Below are 14,189 nucleotides of genomic sequence, written 5' to 3'. Positions count from 1 at the left end.
AGGTTATTATCAACTGAGCCCTTTTTTTTTTTTTTTTACTTCTTTTTTGGGCAGTTTATTTACTGAATGATGTACCTGAAGCATTTGAAATCCGCTGCTCCGTTGAGTTTTATGATGAATAGCCACATGATGATAAAGTTTATAGTACCCTTGATTATTTTCTGTAAATGACAGGTTGAAAACTACTCCCTTCTCTCATTATATTTTCCTTCTCCCTGTTTTTTTTAAAAAAAAAAAACAAAAGATTATACTTCTATTGAAAAAGAACAAAGAGATACATACAGTAAGATGATGATGATGACCAATTGTGATTGAAAAAAAAAAAAAAAAGCTGCAGGTTGATTATATCAATTTGATAAAAGGGAGCAAAATGGACACCATAGCCACTCTGGTACTACCCTTTCATTTTACGTGGTACCATTCAGCCAAAAACGAACAACTCCGCCCAATTACCTACTTCATTTAGTAATGTCATTTAGAGTTTTTTATTTTTCTAATATACATTTCAAATACTTGATCTTTTTTTTTTTTCCTACTTCTCTTATATAAAAAGAGAAATTTTTTTTTCATCAAAAAAATCATTTTAGCGTTGATCGTGTCTTTTTTTTTTTTCTCCTTCTTGTACTTTCTACCTTTTTCTCTTTTTTTTTTTTTTTTTTTGGAGCTGGCCCTCTCATTCACCCCCCTTCCTCTCTTTATTTATAACAAAGAATCATCCATCATTACCACTATCATGAAACAAGCTCTTTTATTGACAATTCTTTTTGCCATGACTTTATTGGCATTGACATCAGCTGCACCTCTTGAAAAGCGATTGAAAAGCTGTTATAAACATGCCACTTTAACTCAGTGAGTATTCCAAAAGAAAAACGGGAGCACTCCGATTTCCCATCATGCTAATTCCTTTCTTTCTTTTTTTTTAATCATCATCGTTGAATTATCTTTCAATTCATCATTATTTTAGATATTGGATTCCAAAACAAGGTGATAAGGATATGCTGAACAATGGGAAAACAGTGACTCTTTCTGGACCCAAGAACAAAGCACTGAAAACCAAAAAAGGAAAAACCATTGCAAAGGTTTCAAAGACAACATATGAAGTATGTATCAATCATCCCCCCCTTTTTTTTTTATGATCATGATACTTATACCTTTTTTTTTTGTTTTATTAGAAATTTCAAATGGAAGGTACTGGCTTACTTGAGAATGGAATCATGGTCAATTTAGATTCTGGAAAGGATACATTTCTTGAAGTCAATCGAAAAAAAGCACCTTATGGATTAGGTAAAAATCCATTTCCTTTTTTTTTTTTTTCTGTAAATTGAACCTCCTCCTTTTATTATTATATCAATTATCATAGGTTCCGATGATGATAATGCTTTAGTACCTTGGGTTAGTGTTGCTTCCAATGATCTCAAGATAGGCACTACTTTATATATCAAACAATTAGATGGTCTTCGACTTCCTGATGGTAAAAGACATAATGGATGTGTCCGTGTAGATGATGAAGGTTGGAGCTTTGATGATTGTCAATTGGATTTCTATGTCTTACAATTCTCAGCTTATCAAAAATTGGATCATACTATTCCTGATAAGGTCTCTGTTCAACAAAAGAAATGCAAGGTCTTGTCTTATGTTACAACAAAAGTCAAATCTTGGGCTGAATTGAACAAATGAAAAATGATGTCTCCACCCCCCTTTCTTTTTTGTATATTTGCTGTATCACTAGTTTAAGTCATTGAACAAAATAAAAAAAAAAATTCATTTCTCCTTTCTCTTTCTCCTTTTCAACTTTATGTATTTCAACTGCTGATCTGCAGGTTAGCAGATGAGTTGATTAGTATCATCTTTGCCAAGAATCTCGATAATGATGATGTAAATGATGATATATGAATGAATGATGGTATCATGATATTGACATATTGATGCATTTTCTGGATGGTGGATGATGATGGATGAATTTTATCGGGAAAAATGCAATTTCATTGGTTAATTTTTTTTTGTTACCTAGGTTTAAAAATAAAAAAAAAAAAAAATACCAAAAAAAGTTTGAGAGCTCTGTTATTTCTTCCTCTTTCTCTCTATTCTTTTATATATGACTCAATTTGAATCTTTCTCTTCACAATTAATAAATACATTGGATATACTTCAAAAACAACTTGATGACATAAGGCAAGTGTATGCAAAAAGAATAGACTTCTAGTTATCACTTACTCTTTTCAATCTTTAATAATATAGTCTGAAACAAGTCGACTTACATAACCAGATCACTAGTGCGCGTTCTGACTCTATTACAGAAGAAGAATATGCCGATGTTAAAGCCATGGTAAGTAAGACTCTATTATATATACATATTGATATATATTGGACAATTGACTTTGGTACAAATCTCATAAACTTTGTCTTTCGTTAGATGGACACCACATTAGCTTACAAGTCAAAACTATTATCATTGCGAACAACTATGGTCAATATGTCATTAAAGTCGAAACAACTTTTGAAACGGTCTGACAAACTAAAAGCAACAAAGATGGATTATTTATCCAAGGTAGAAGATATTCGAAAACGAGAACAGGAACGAGATCAATCCATCGCCGCCATTGTTTTAGAACCTTCAACAAGTATACATACTACCCAACCAAATACACCCACAAGGTCTTCTTCACCTATGATACCAAGCTCCTTACTAGAAAAAAGTGTGGATGATGATAATAAGAATAACAAAGCTGAAAATGAACAACAACAGGTACTAAGTCCTGCACCCGTAACTACAACAACGACAACAGATAGTATACTTGGTTTGAATGATAACAAGGGATCACCAGTAATATCACCGATCGGTCGAACATCATCAACATCCTCTTTGTCAACAACAACGGCAACAACACCAGTAGTAGCATCTGATTCTTCCTCTAAAGTAATTGGTTTGGCGAAAACGAAGAAAAAGAAGAAACCCAAAGCGCGTGAAGTGGAAATTGGTGGTGATGATGATAATCGTGCTTGGACACCTAAACGAACACTCTCTAGTAGTATTGGTAAGAAATCATAATTTTTTTTTTTGGATGTTGTTTAGTTAAGTTAGTTGGTTATGATTATAGTAGCATAGTAGTCTACTTTTACATATATACGCTTTCGTCCAATAAAATAAATAAATAATTTTTCGATTTGGATAGATGTTTAATCTCAGTTGTTTTCTTTTCTCTTTTTTTTCTTTTTTTCTTTTTTTTTTTTTCTTCGTTTATAATTTTCCTTTTTATTTATCTATTTATTTATTTATTTTGAATCAATGACATCACGCCAAGTTCAGGTAAACAATTCAAGTGCTATCATTATCAGTAGTGAATTGGATGGACATGAGTCTATGTGATTCTCTCTCTCTCTCTGTTTTTTTTTCGTATACTACCCTTCTTTATTTTATTTGTCTGGATGTCACCATATATAGCAACAACGAATGTTCGATCGTTACCATTCAACAACACAAATGACGTCAAATGTACGATCTAGGGATCAGATGGATAAAGATGATGACAATGAACATGACCTAGATACGGAATTCTCACTACCTCGCCATCTTGATCCTACTGGCTATGTTGATTTTGATAGAATACAACAAACAAGTATGGAAGAACATTTACCGGTGCATAATGTTGGTTATCGACTATTACAAAAGATGGGATGGAAGCAAGGACAAGGGTTAGGTAGTCTTGGTCAAGGTAAAAAAAAAAAAAAAAAAAAAAAAAAAAAAAAAAAAAAAGGAAAGGAAAGGAAATAGAGTATAGGAAATAGACATGGTTATTTTGTGTTTGTTAAAGGTGATTGATATTTTTACTGATCCTCTTCTTTTTTATTATGATGATAATTAAAAAAAAAAAGGTCGAAAGGAACCTATTCGAATAGATATGAAACAAGATGGATTGGGGATAGGCAAAGCAGAACAAGATCAAGAATACAATGAATCTTCGACAGCGCAAAGAAAAGCTATGGATAGTGAAAAACAATTGGAGGAAACCATGGAGGAGCGTCAACTACGGGAATCCAAAGTAATCAAGATTCAAGAAATTCAACAAGAACTCTTACAAGTCAAACGGGCTTTTTATTGTGAACTTTGTGACAAACAATATAACAAGGTCAGTGAATATGATCAGCATTTACAAAGTTATGATCATCATCATAAGAAGGTAAGTAAAAAAAAAAATTATAATATGGTCAAATCAAAATACTTATTTTATTCTTCTATCTAGCGATTCAAGGATATGAAGGAACAAACCAAACGATCAGTCATAGGACAATCGGACAAGGAAAGGAAACGTGAAAGAGAAAAACGACGTGAAGAAAAGGAAATGAAACGAATGCAAGATGCTATTATGAAGAAACATGCCCCTAGTAATCCACCACCTCCACCACCTCCACCTCCTTCTGATATGGATCAAGATATACCTCCTCCTCCACCTCCATCTGATAACTCTGAATTTGGCACTCCTTCTCCTCCACCACCACCACCACCTCCTCCTACAACAACAACAGCAACAACGTCATCATCATCCATTGGTTTACAAATGAATAGAAATAATATATTATCACCATCGACCCCTTCAACGAGTGCGAACAAGGTATCTTTTGGTTTTGGTGTCAAGAAAAAGGCGTCTGGGATTCGATTTGGCTTGCAGAAGAAGGAATGATTCTATCGTATAGGATCTAAAAGTTATAGTATAGTGTATTTAGTGCAGTCGTAGAAAATCAATAAATTAAAAAAAAAAAAGTAAACGACTTTATCTTATTATTCCAAATTTAGCAACGTTGTCATTTTCATTCATAAGAGTCAGAGAAGTGAGTCATGAAGAATCACAGCAAAGAGAAGTTATCCCAAACAGGTAGCCGCGTTTTTTTCATGCCCCGAATCCTTTTTTTTATAACGGGAAAGCGGTGGTTGGATTTTTTTTTTTTTGTTGTTGTTGTTTTTGTTGTTTTCTTTCATTCTTCCTTGTCTTTATTTTTGAGGAATGATCATGGAACCTCGTAAACTCTTATATTGTGGCAGTAAGTAAAATAGTATATGGAGAGGAAGGTAGAAGATCAATTTGACTAAACCATCACGTCATAATACCTATTCTCACCTTTTTTTTTCTATTTCTTTCTCGTTTGTGTTTGAATCGTGTTGTTGTCTTTTTATAAAGTTTGCACCATGCCTCCTGAAGTAAGTCTAGATACAAAAAAAAAAAAAAAAAAAAAAAAGGAAAAATAGGATCGTGAATAGAAATACTCATTACTTCTTTTTTTTCTTCTTTTGAATATAGTATTGTGAATTCAGTGGCACTCAAGAAAAATGTAAAGAATGGCTTCAAGATCACCATCCAGATATTTATAATACCGTATATGGTGAAAAGGGTAAGTATATATCTATATAGTTAAGGCAAAAAGAAAGAAAAAAAATCTTGAATACTCAAGAATTTTATATTGATTCTCTTTCCCTTTTATATAGATTTAGTACAGGGAATGGAACAAGTGACAGTGACAGATGATAATGAAGGCAAATCAGATCGTACTTTTGTCAAAGACAAATCTGCAAAATTGGAAGCCAAATTGGAACGTGAAAACAAAAAGAAGATGGTATAATGATTTGATCTGGATGATTTATGATGAAACTTAACCTTTATTTTGGATAGTCTTCCCGTGTTACAATTAAAAGAGTAGAACGAACGAAACGAAAGCGAATCACCACCATTCATGGATTAGATATTTTTGGTAAATTAAAAAAAGAAAGAGGGAACATGAAGGATATATGAAGTGAAACTAATTCTTTTTTTTTTTTTTTTTGTAGGTGTTGATTTAAAAAAAGCAGCCAAATTATTTGCTAACAAGTTTGCTTGTGGATCATCAGTGGCTAAGAATAATCAGAATCAAGATGAAATTGTGGTGCAAGGTGATTTTTCAGACGAATTAATTGAATTGATCATTGCTAATTGGCCACATGTAAGAAAAAAAACAAACAAAAAAAGGATGAATTGATCTTATATTATGTTTATAGGTACCTGAAGATAATATTGATTATATTGAAGAACAAAAGAAAAAGAAGGCACCACAATAGTAAATCTAGTCTCTTTTTAATATAATGAAGAAATAAATAAATAAAAATACCATGAAATGTTTTCTCGATTGTGTTACACTCACTTGTATTCCAAATCTAGAGGCACAGAGCGTGAATATTGGGCAGATCTGTTCAAATTTGCAATATGTTCCTGTGTTACTTTCATTTTTCATAAAAATAGTTTTTTTTGATTTCCCGCGGTAAAAATAATATCATAGTCCAACAGGTCATTTTTTTTTCACTTTCTTTTCACTTTCTTTCTTTTCTCTTCATCTTTCCGTTCCTTCATTTTAATCCTTTTTTTTACCCATCCCATTCCTTTTATTTTATATAAACTAGTATGGCCAACTCACGCTTTACTATGAGTCGCGATCGTTTGGCTGAATTACGTGTAAAAAAAGAAAAACTATCTTAAAAATGATAATAATAAATATATTCACTTTTCTTTTTTCTTGTTATAATAGGGTTCCAATACAAATGAAAAGAAATACGAGTAAGTAAATATATATATATGTATTATTATTGTTATTTTCATTATTGAAAAAAAAAGATATATACTTATTACTCACCATATTTTCTTCCTATTAACTCCAAATTGACGTACTGATTCTTATTGTGATTATTTACTAGTCGTTTAAGGTAATTGGTTGGATAGGAAAAAAAAAAAAGGAGAACAAAAGTTTATTAGACAAGGAGAAGCAGTAATAGTTACATCATCTTTTTCTTTTTTCTTTTTTTTAGTGATGATCATGATATGCCTCCTCCTTTACCTTCTACTGGTCAGCGAAGTGGTCCTAGATATGATGATGATTATGCTTATAATCCACCTTCCAATCCTCCTCCTTCTTATACAAAAACAAATCATCGACATCAAGATCAATATGAAATGATGGAACGGAAAAATATTAATTCTGTGCCTGATGCAAATGGTTTGGTTTCTATTGAGGCATTCTTTGCTGAGGTAAATCTATTAGGAAAAAAAAAAAACTTGTTTGGGATGGGAAAAATTAATCTTTCTTTTTTTTTGTAGGTGGAAGAAGTCAAGGAATTAAATCGATTAATTCATACTAATATATCTGAAATTGAAGAAATGCATGGTGCAGCTTTGGTCAATATTAGTGAAGAACAAATGTCACAGAATGCTCGTCGATTAGATACCATGGTGAAGGAAACTGCAAAACTTAATAATGAAACAAAGAATAGGATAAAAGGTAAATACAAAAAAAAATAGTGAGGGGAATAAATCATCCTCACCTTTTTTTGATTTTAATTTAGCTATTGAACTTGCCAATGCTCGTATGCCTGCCAATAGTGGTGATTTACCAATGCGAAAAACACAACATGCCGCTTTAAAAAAGAAATTTATTGAATCTATTCAACGTTATCAAGATATCGAACGAACTTATCAACAAAAGTATAGACAAAGAGTGGAACGACAAATTCGTATTGGTAAGATTCTATTTTAATTTTTTTTTTTTTTTTGTCTTCAGTGATTTAATCATTTTTGATTTTATATAGTACAACCTGATGCAACATCGGATGAAATTGAACGGGTATTGGATTCTGACGAAGCATCTCAAATCTTTACACAATCATTGATGCAAGCCAATCGATCAGGACAAGCAAGAGCTGTATTAAGTGAAGTACAATCAAGACATGATGATATCAAGAAGATCGAAAAAACAATTCTGGAATTACATCAATTGTTTATGGACATGCAAATGATGATTGAAGAACAAGGTGAAGTATTGGGTCAAATCGAAGTTCATGCTGAAACCACTGCACATGATTTGGAACAAGGCAATAAGGATATAGCAAGAGCTATTGTTAGTGCGAAATCCACTCGTGCCGTAAGTGAATTTTTATATTTGATTCTTGGTTTATACTCATCTCTTCTTTATATATATATATAGAAAAAATGGTGTTGTTTCTTTATCTTTATTATTATCTTAATTGTAGTCGCTATTTTAGTATGGTGGTTTGCTTTTGATCATCCTGGTGTGAAATAGACTATCTCCTCCTCTACTTTTTTTTTTATATATTTCCATCTTCTTTTCCCATTATTTTATTTTACCTCTCTATTTCTATACATTTATTTATATATATATATATCTAACCTTGACACCCTCTCACTTAGCATTAGTATATTCTCCATGTTTTTTTATTAGTATTAGTATTTCTTCCCATATTTTATTTGATAATCAATAAACTATAAAATATTCAAAACACAAAAAAAAAAAAAAAAAAACAGCGATGATGATAGTAGTAATGGGATGATGGACATTCTCTAACATAAATATCATGACAAACTAGCCAAAAGCTTCATCATGCAAGATTAAAGTCATCCAGGTGAATTCACGCCAGCATAATCTAAATGATTGCCAGCTTTATAAAAAAAAAAAAAAATTGGGTTGATTTTTTTTTCTGCTATTACTCCTTCTATTTTTTTTTTCTTCTTTGTTATTTCTTTGTTATGACTAAATCAGGGTCTGTTGACGTTTATCGGTAATGAATGAGATAGCGTTCCCCTTCCTCACCGCGTGTTGTAAACTCCCCTATGATTTGTCCAATTCATATGTTCAACTCAACGCCTACAAAATGCACATGTCATCTAGTGATCCTATTCTCTTTAGCCAACAGCAGATGAGTGAATGGATTCCCATGAAGATGAGGTGAATGGATGCAATGATGATGGTATCATGACAAGATAATGACATGGACGAAGAAGATGATGATCAATAATCAATGAATTTGATTGGATTTGATGCAGAGGTCAATGAATTCAACTGTGTTACAATACATTTGAGTTAAGCGTGATATGAATGACAAAAAGTTAGAAAAAAAAAAAAAAGGTCAAAGCTTTATTCATGAAGTAAAAAAGGGGGAATTTGTATAATGAAAGGATGGGTAGAGAGGCAGAATGCTGCAATGATGGGTAATAAAATTGATAATACAAAAAAAAAAAATAAGAACTAAACACTAAGTAAATAAGATGTAAGAAATTAAAATTAAAAAAGAGGGATCAGATACGACCAAATTGAGTTCGTCGTTTTTCAGCTCGAACATTGCGTTGTTTTTGTAACTGTTGAATATGGGTTTCACAATAGATACGTCGTTCATACATATAATAGATATCAGTAATTGCACAGCGACATACCTAATTATATACAACAAAAAAAAGGGTGAATTAAAAAAAAAATGCAATGTAGTATCTAACGTAGATTCATACGTGTAAACCTTTTAACAAACTTACATTGCATTTGAAACAAGCAGGATGGAATCTCCAACCTTCAATTGTTTGAGCACAGGGTCCTTCGATAGGTTCATCACAAGTTCGACATAAAGAATTGTTCAATTGATGATAATGGCGTCGACAATAAGGAAGATTTTCAAAAACATAAAAGGTATTATCAGGAAATGGTCGATGACAGGTCTATAGAAAATAATTAAATAAATAAAAAGATGATACCAAAAAAAAAAAAACTTACATGACAACCAAAACAGTCTAAATGCCATTTGCCTTGTAATTTCCCATCTACAGCAGAAACAGCTTCTTTTTCAACTGGAAGATGACAGGCACGACATTTTGGTAAAAATAATTCTTTATAATCTTTGCGACAGTATACCCTTTGTTGACGTTCCTTGGCACCAGTTTTTTCTGTCAAAGGACAATAACAATGATAACACTTGATATGACCAGGGTGATAAGTACGACCTAAAGCCTTGATCGGAGTCACGTTGGAAGCAATAGGGCGATCACTAATTTGAAGAAAGAAATGTAACGCGACACAATAAAAATGTTATGATGAGTAAATCCTTCATTTTTCCCTTTTTTTTTTTTTTTTACCATGCAGCACAAGAAATACGATTTTTCACCACATTATAATCCCGTTCACAATATAAGTGGTTTTCATATTCGAAATACCGACGAGGATCCAAAGGTGTTCGACATAAACGGCAAGTGAGGCAGGCTCTATGGTAACACTATAAAAACAAAATTGGATTATAAAAAGACACCAAAAAAGAAAAAAAAAACTTTATTTTTATGTATTACCTTTTTCCCAGTATTTGTAACATCATCCCGATAATCGAATTCATCTCCACAAGCAGCACAATGATTCTTATCCATAGGACGGGTTTCATTAACATCATTCATACTATTCATTAAATCTTCCATCAATGTATCCAAGGCTCCATGAGGTGATTTTGGTGTATGTATATTATTGAGAGAATCATTACGAGGATAAATGGATCCTATGTACGTAATAATCGCGGCAATAAATCAAAAGGAAAAAAAGGGGAAATGCATGATGAGTTACTATTTTGGGTATTTTTGAATTTGGTTACTTTTTTTTTTTTTTTGCTTTTGGCGGGTTTCCTTTTTACCTCCATTTCGGTCTTCATTCCATTCGGTACTATAAAAGATCATGTGTTGAAAAGAAAAGAAAAAAAAAAGTTAAGCTATATATCAATGGTCTTTTTTTTTTTTTTTTGGTGGTCTTACTTAAAATAAGGACTTTTAGGCGAAGGTGATTCTGGTGGAGCAGGAGAAGTTGAATTTTTTCTTGGAAGGTATTCATTCGAAGAATTCAAATAGGTTGGTGTTTTTGGTGAATAATAATCATCATTGTATCTGTTAGATGTTTGAGGTGGCGATGGTTGTTGTCGTTGATATGTTGTAGAAGGAGAATAATCATTATCATCGTTACGATAGCGGTCATATGGTGATGATGATTTGGCATAAATCAGGTTGTTTGATAATGGAGATGAATGATCATAATAAGGAGATGTTTTGTTGTTGTTGTTGTTGTATTTATTGTTGTCAGTTCTTGCACTATAATATCCATCAGGACTACGTGGTGAGATAGGTAATACATTTGTTTTTGTGGTTGTAGAAGGTTTCTTGCCATATTTTTCTATATAAATAAATAAAGTGTAAATAAAAATACCTATTTTAAACTATATTACCTGGTGGTAAAATAGGAAGTGCTGGAACAGGAGGCATATTAGAACAAATGTGGTTTCCCAATTGACGTAATTGAACATCACGACCACAATCTGAGCATTTCACTGTAGGAAGTATTTGTGAAATACGTTCGTTCCCTATGACTTTGCTCATCTTGACTTGGAACAAGAGAAAAAAAGAAGAAGAAAAAGAAAGAAAGAAAGAAAGAAAGAAGTGGAAAAAAAAGGGGGGAAGGAAAGAAAGAGAAAGGAATGGGAGTTTAAAATATTTTAACGCTTGTTTGTCTGTTTGGCGCTGGTCTTTTTTTTTTTTTTTTTGACCAATCAACGTTATAAGTAGAATAAAAACGCGCATCTATGAAAAAGAAACTAATTCTCCTTTTTTTTTTCTTTCTCTTTTCTATTTCTTATCAAAAAAAAAAAAAAAAAGTTGTAAACAACAAAATGTCACAATACAAAGCTATCATTCTTGTAGGTGGCCCATCCAGGGCAACACGTTTCAGACCTCTTTCTTTGGATGTCCCTAAACCTTTATTCCCTGTTGCTGGTGCTCCCATCATCTCTCACCATCTTGCTGCTTTATCTAAAGTCGAAGGTTTACAAGAAGTCTTGATCATTGGCTTTTTTGAAGATAATGTTTTTGCAAGGTTTTTAGATGAAGCTGCCTCCGAATTCCCCAAGTTACATATCAGGTATATGATATATAAATAATGAATATAAAAGAATACTCATCCTTTACCTTTCCCCCCTTCTTTTTTCTCTCCTTTTGTTTTTTAGATATCTTCGAGAATATCAATCTTTAGGTACAGCAGGTGGACTTTATCATTTTCGTGATGAAATCTTACGTGGTAACCCTCAACAATTCTTTGTGATGCATGTCGATATTGCTTGTGCATTCCCTTTGAATGAAATGTTGAAAGCTCATATGTCACATCGTGGACTTTGTACTATGCTTGGAACTAAGGTAAAGATAACAAGAAAAAATGTCGGTCAATAAGGGGATAGGAGGAGAAAGAGAAGGGGGGGAGGTTAAGAAATTGGATTGACATTCTTTGTAAACTCACAACACGTTTCTTTATCCTTTGTATGATGATTTATAGGTACCTCGTGAACAAGCTACCAAGTATGGATGTCTCGTGGCAAAAGCCGATACGAATGAAGTACTACATTATGTGGAAAAGCCTGAAACCTTCATTTCCGACTTGATTTCATGTGGTGTTTATTTGTTTGACACGGCTGTATTTGTTGAAATGAAAAAAGCTATTGATCGGAAAAAGGATGTCAATCATGAAGAAAGTGATTACCTTTGGACTGCTTCAGATGATAGGTTGCGATTGGAACAAGACCTTTTACGTCCATTGTCTGAAAATCGAAAATTGTATGTGTATGTTACTGAAGAACCATGGCGACAAATCAAAACTGCAGGGTAAGTCAACAAAGTGAAAAGAAAGAAAATAAAGATATTGATTGTTTTTTTTTTTTTTGATATAATATATATAGATCTGCCATTGCTGCTAATGCCACTTATCTTGAACAACAGGCCAAGGAAAATCCTGACCGTTTAGTGAACAAATCTGCTAATGGACCAGAAATTATTGGTGCTGTTTATATTCATCCTTCAGCTCAAGTAGATCCAACTGCTAAGGTAAAAAAAAAAAAAAAAAAAAAAAAAAAAAAAAAGATGATAATGCTTTGTATATTTCAATCAAATTCATCATTTTTTTTTGTTGTTGTTAGATTGGTCCTAACGTATCTATTGGCCCTCGTGTACATATTGGAAAAGGTGTACGTATCAAGGATGCCATTATTTTGGATAGTGTACAAATTGGGGTAAGTCATGTTTTATTTCTTCTTCGGTTGATTGGTTAATAATTTGACACTAATATTTTTTTAAAAAAAAAAAAAAAAAAAAAAAAAACGCGCGTATTTAGGCCGGCAGTTGTGTTCTTCATTCTGTCATTGGTTGGAATAGTAAGATTGGTGCTTGGGCTCGTGTTGAAGGAAGTCCTATTACAGATCATAATATCGCTATGATGGAAAATGGTATAAAGAGTCAAAGTATCACCATTTTAGGTAAGAGAAAAAAAGAACAAAAGGTTGAAATGACCGATATTTGACATTTTTTTATTTTATTTTTCTAGGGAAGGAAGTATCTGTCTTGGATGAAACCATTATTCGAAACTGTATAGTTTTACCTCACAAAGAACTCAAATCATCCTTCCATAGTGAAATCTTGATGTAGATTTGACCAAAGTCTTTTTGTTTAGTTAGCTTGTTATTAGTTAGTGTTTTATTGTTATTACCTTATTGGAGAAGATATGCGGGCAATAAAATAGATGCATTTTGAAATTGGAATACCGTTATTGATCTTTCGATGGTTTTTTTTTTTTTATATACATAGCCACCTGCATTGATTTTTTTTTCTTTTTACTTAGTATCGAAAAGAAACAAAGGGTTACACGCACGCACGGTCATTTTTAAATCTTTTTATAGATATTTTTAGATGATGATGATAATAAGAATAGAATGAAAGTGATAAGAAATAAAAAAAAAAAAGATAGGAATGACAAAAATGTTTTTTTTGGTACCTGACACAATAGTAAAGCAAAGAAGATCTCCAAAATAACTTTTTTATAATGATGCAAATGAACAATAAGTTTTAACTACAAAGAGAAAAGATTGGTAGTACATAAGGTTTTGTCTCTAAATTAAAGTAATATTTGTCTAGCAGAAAATAAATAAATAAGAGGTTTTAGATAGTCAAGAGAAAATTTATTTCATCATTCGTACAACGTAACACAGAACTCATTCTACAAAAGGAGAAAACATCAAAAAAGCTTGAAATTGAAAAGGGAGTAATATAAAGAAAAGGCGCGCAAAAAAAAAAAAAAGAGGGTTGTCATAGTAATTAGAATGATGATGTAGATCTTATAGACTAACGAGTGGCAAGTTTGAAAAATAAAAGAAAGAAAGAATATCATTATAACACGTGATACGAAGTATATGAAAACGAGAGTTGGATGGTTTGGTGTATTCCAATTGGACGGGGATTGAACAGTGTGTAACTATTGACATTTTTTCCTCCTATTTCTCTTTTTGACCATAAGAAAAAAAAAAAAAAAGCTCCCATCTTTCCTTT

At 32.1% G+C, this 14,189-nt stretch overlaps 8 protein-coding genes across 8 annotated transcripts; 6 read left to right on the top strand and 2 right to left on the bottom strand.

Moving 5' to 3' along the window:
* Positions 1 to 660: 660 nt before the first annotated feature.
* On the top strand, positions 661 to 1,770 carry BX664DRAFT_285597 (uncharacterized protein). The gene is made up of 4 exons (XM_051541676.1): positions 661 to 849; positions 965 to 1,100; positions 1,173 to 1,284; positions 1,361 to 1,770. Exons 1-4 carry the CDS (start codon positions 734 to 736, stop codon positions 1,675 to 1,677), a joined length of 681 nt encoding a protein of 226 aa, XP_051397064.1. The 5' UTR covers positions 661 to 733; the 3' UTR covers positions 1,678 to 1,770.
* Positions 1,771 to 2,036: 266 nt separating this feature from the next.
* BX664DRAFT_340604 (uncharacterized protein) lies at positions 2,037 to 3,179 on the top strand. The gene is made up of 3 exons (XM_051546851.1): positions 2,037 to 2,172; positions 2,239 to 2,326; positions 2,414 to 3,179. The coding sequence occupies exons 1-3, from the start codon at positions 2,096 to 2,098 to the stop codon at positions 3,047 to 3,049; spliced, it is 801 nt and encodes a 266-aa protein (XP_051397063.1). The 5' UTR covers positions 2,037 to 2,095; the 3' UTR covers positions 3,050 to 3,179.
* Positions 3,180 to 3,481: 302 nt separating this feature from the next.
* BX664DRAFT_317393 (uncharacterized protein) lies at positions 3,482 to 4,679 on the top strand (the record flags this gene model as incomplete). The annotated part of the gene is made up of 3 exons (XM_051542744.1): positions 3,482 to 3,713; positions 3,874 to 4,178; positions 4,242 to 4,679. 3 exons carry the CDS (start codon positions 3,482 to 3,484, stop codon positions 4,677 to 4,679), a joined length of 975 nt encoding a protein of 324 aa, XP_051397062.1.
* Positions 4,680 to 4,943: 264 nt separating this feature from the next.
* BX664DRAFT_340600 (translation initiation factor SUI1) lies at positions 4,944 to 6,156 on the top strand. The gene is made up of 7 exons (XM_051546850.1): positions 4,944 to 5,037; positions 5,175 to 5,194; positions 5,295 to 5,385; positions 5,480 to 5,607; positions 5,664 to 5,742; positions 5,819 to 5,970; positions 6,026 to 6,156. The coding sequence occupies exons 1-7, from the start codon at positions 5,001 to 5,003 to the stop codon at positions 6,083 to 6,085; spliced, it is 567 nt and encodes a 188-aa protein (XP_051397061.1). The 5' UTR covers positions 4,944 to 5,000; the 3' UTR covers positions 6,086 to 6,156.
* Positions 6,157 to 6,345: 189 nt separating this feature from the next.
* Positions 6,346 to 8,312, top strand: BX664DRAFT_380605 (t-SNARE). Its single transcript, XM_051548911.1, has 7 exons — positions 6,346 to 6,476; positions 6,550 to 6,578; positions 6,827 to 7,046; positions 7,116 to 7,296; positions 7,361 to 7,534; positions 7,604 to 7,935; positions 7,999 to 8,312. The coding sequence occupies exons 1-7, from the start codon at positions 6,426 to 6,428 to the stop codon at positions 8,092 to 8,094; spliced, it is 1,083 nt and encodes a 360-aa protein (XP_051397060.1). The 5' UTR covers positions 6,346 to 6,425; the 3' UTR covers positions 8,095 to 8,312.
* Positions 8,313 to 9,308: 996 nt separating this feature from the next.
* Positions 9,309 to 10,068, bottom strand: BX664DRAFT_268605 (uncharacterized protein; the record flags this gene model as incomplete). The annotated part of the gene is made up of 3 exons (XM_051541005.1): positions 9,309 to 9,518; positions 9,574 to 9,844; positions 9,962 to 10,068. Coding segments are annotated over 3 exons (588 nt in total), but the record flags the coding sequence as incomplete, so codon positions are not given.
* Positions 10,069 to 10,477: 409 nt separating this feature from the next.
* On the bottom strand, positions 10,478 to 11,275 carry BX664DRAFT_195393 (uncharacterized protein). Its single transcript, XM_051540087.1, has 2 exons — positions 11,054 to 11,275; positions 10,478 to 11,001 (listed from the first exon to the last, which is right to left on the bottom strand). Exons 1-2 carry the CDS (start codon positions 11,202 to 11,204, stop codon positions 10,586 to 10,588), a joined length of 567 nt encoding a protein of 188 aa, XP_051397058.1. The 5' UTR covers positions 11,205 to 11,275; the 3' UTR covers positions 10,478 to 10,585.
* Positions 11,276 to 11,443: 168 nt separating this feature from the next.
* Positions 11,444 to 13,405, top strand: BX664DRAFT_302276 (nucleotide-diphospho-sugar transferase). Its single transcript, XM_051542423.1, has 7 exons — positions 11,444 to 11,742; positions 11,828 to 12,014; positions 12,151 to 12,476; positions 12,551 to 12,695; positions 12,788 to 12,880; positions 12,982 to 13,123; positions 13,192 to 13,405. Exons 1-7 carry the CDS (start codon positions 11,495 to 11,497, stop codon positions 13,290 to 13,292), a joined length of 1,242 nt encoding a protein of 413 aa, XP_051397057.1. The 5' UTR covers positions 11,444 to 11,494; the 3' UTR covers positions 13,293 to 13,405.
* The last annotated feature ends 784 nt before the right edge of the window (positions 13,406 to 14,189 follow it).

This window comes from Halteromyces radiatus, assembly GCF_025201355.1.
Source record: "Halteromyces radiatus strain CBS 162.75 chromosome Unknown BX664scaffold_8, whole genome shotgun sequence".
Classification (NCBI taxonomy): Eukaryota; Fungi; Mucoromycota; class Mucoromycetes; order Mucorales; family Cunninghamellaceae; genus Halteromyces; species Halteromyces radiatus.
The sequence above is the reverse complement of the archived record's forward strand: the minus strand, read 5'-3'. Positions and strand labels throughout refer to the sequence as shown.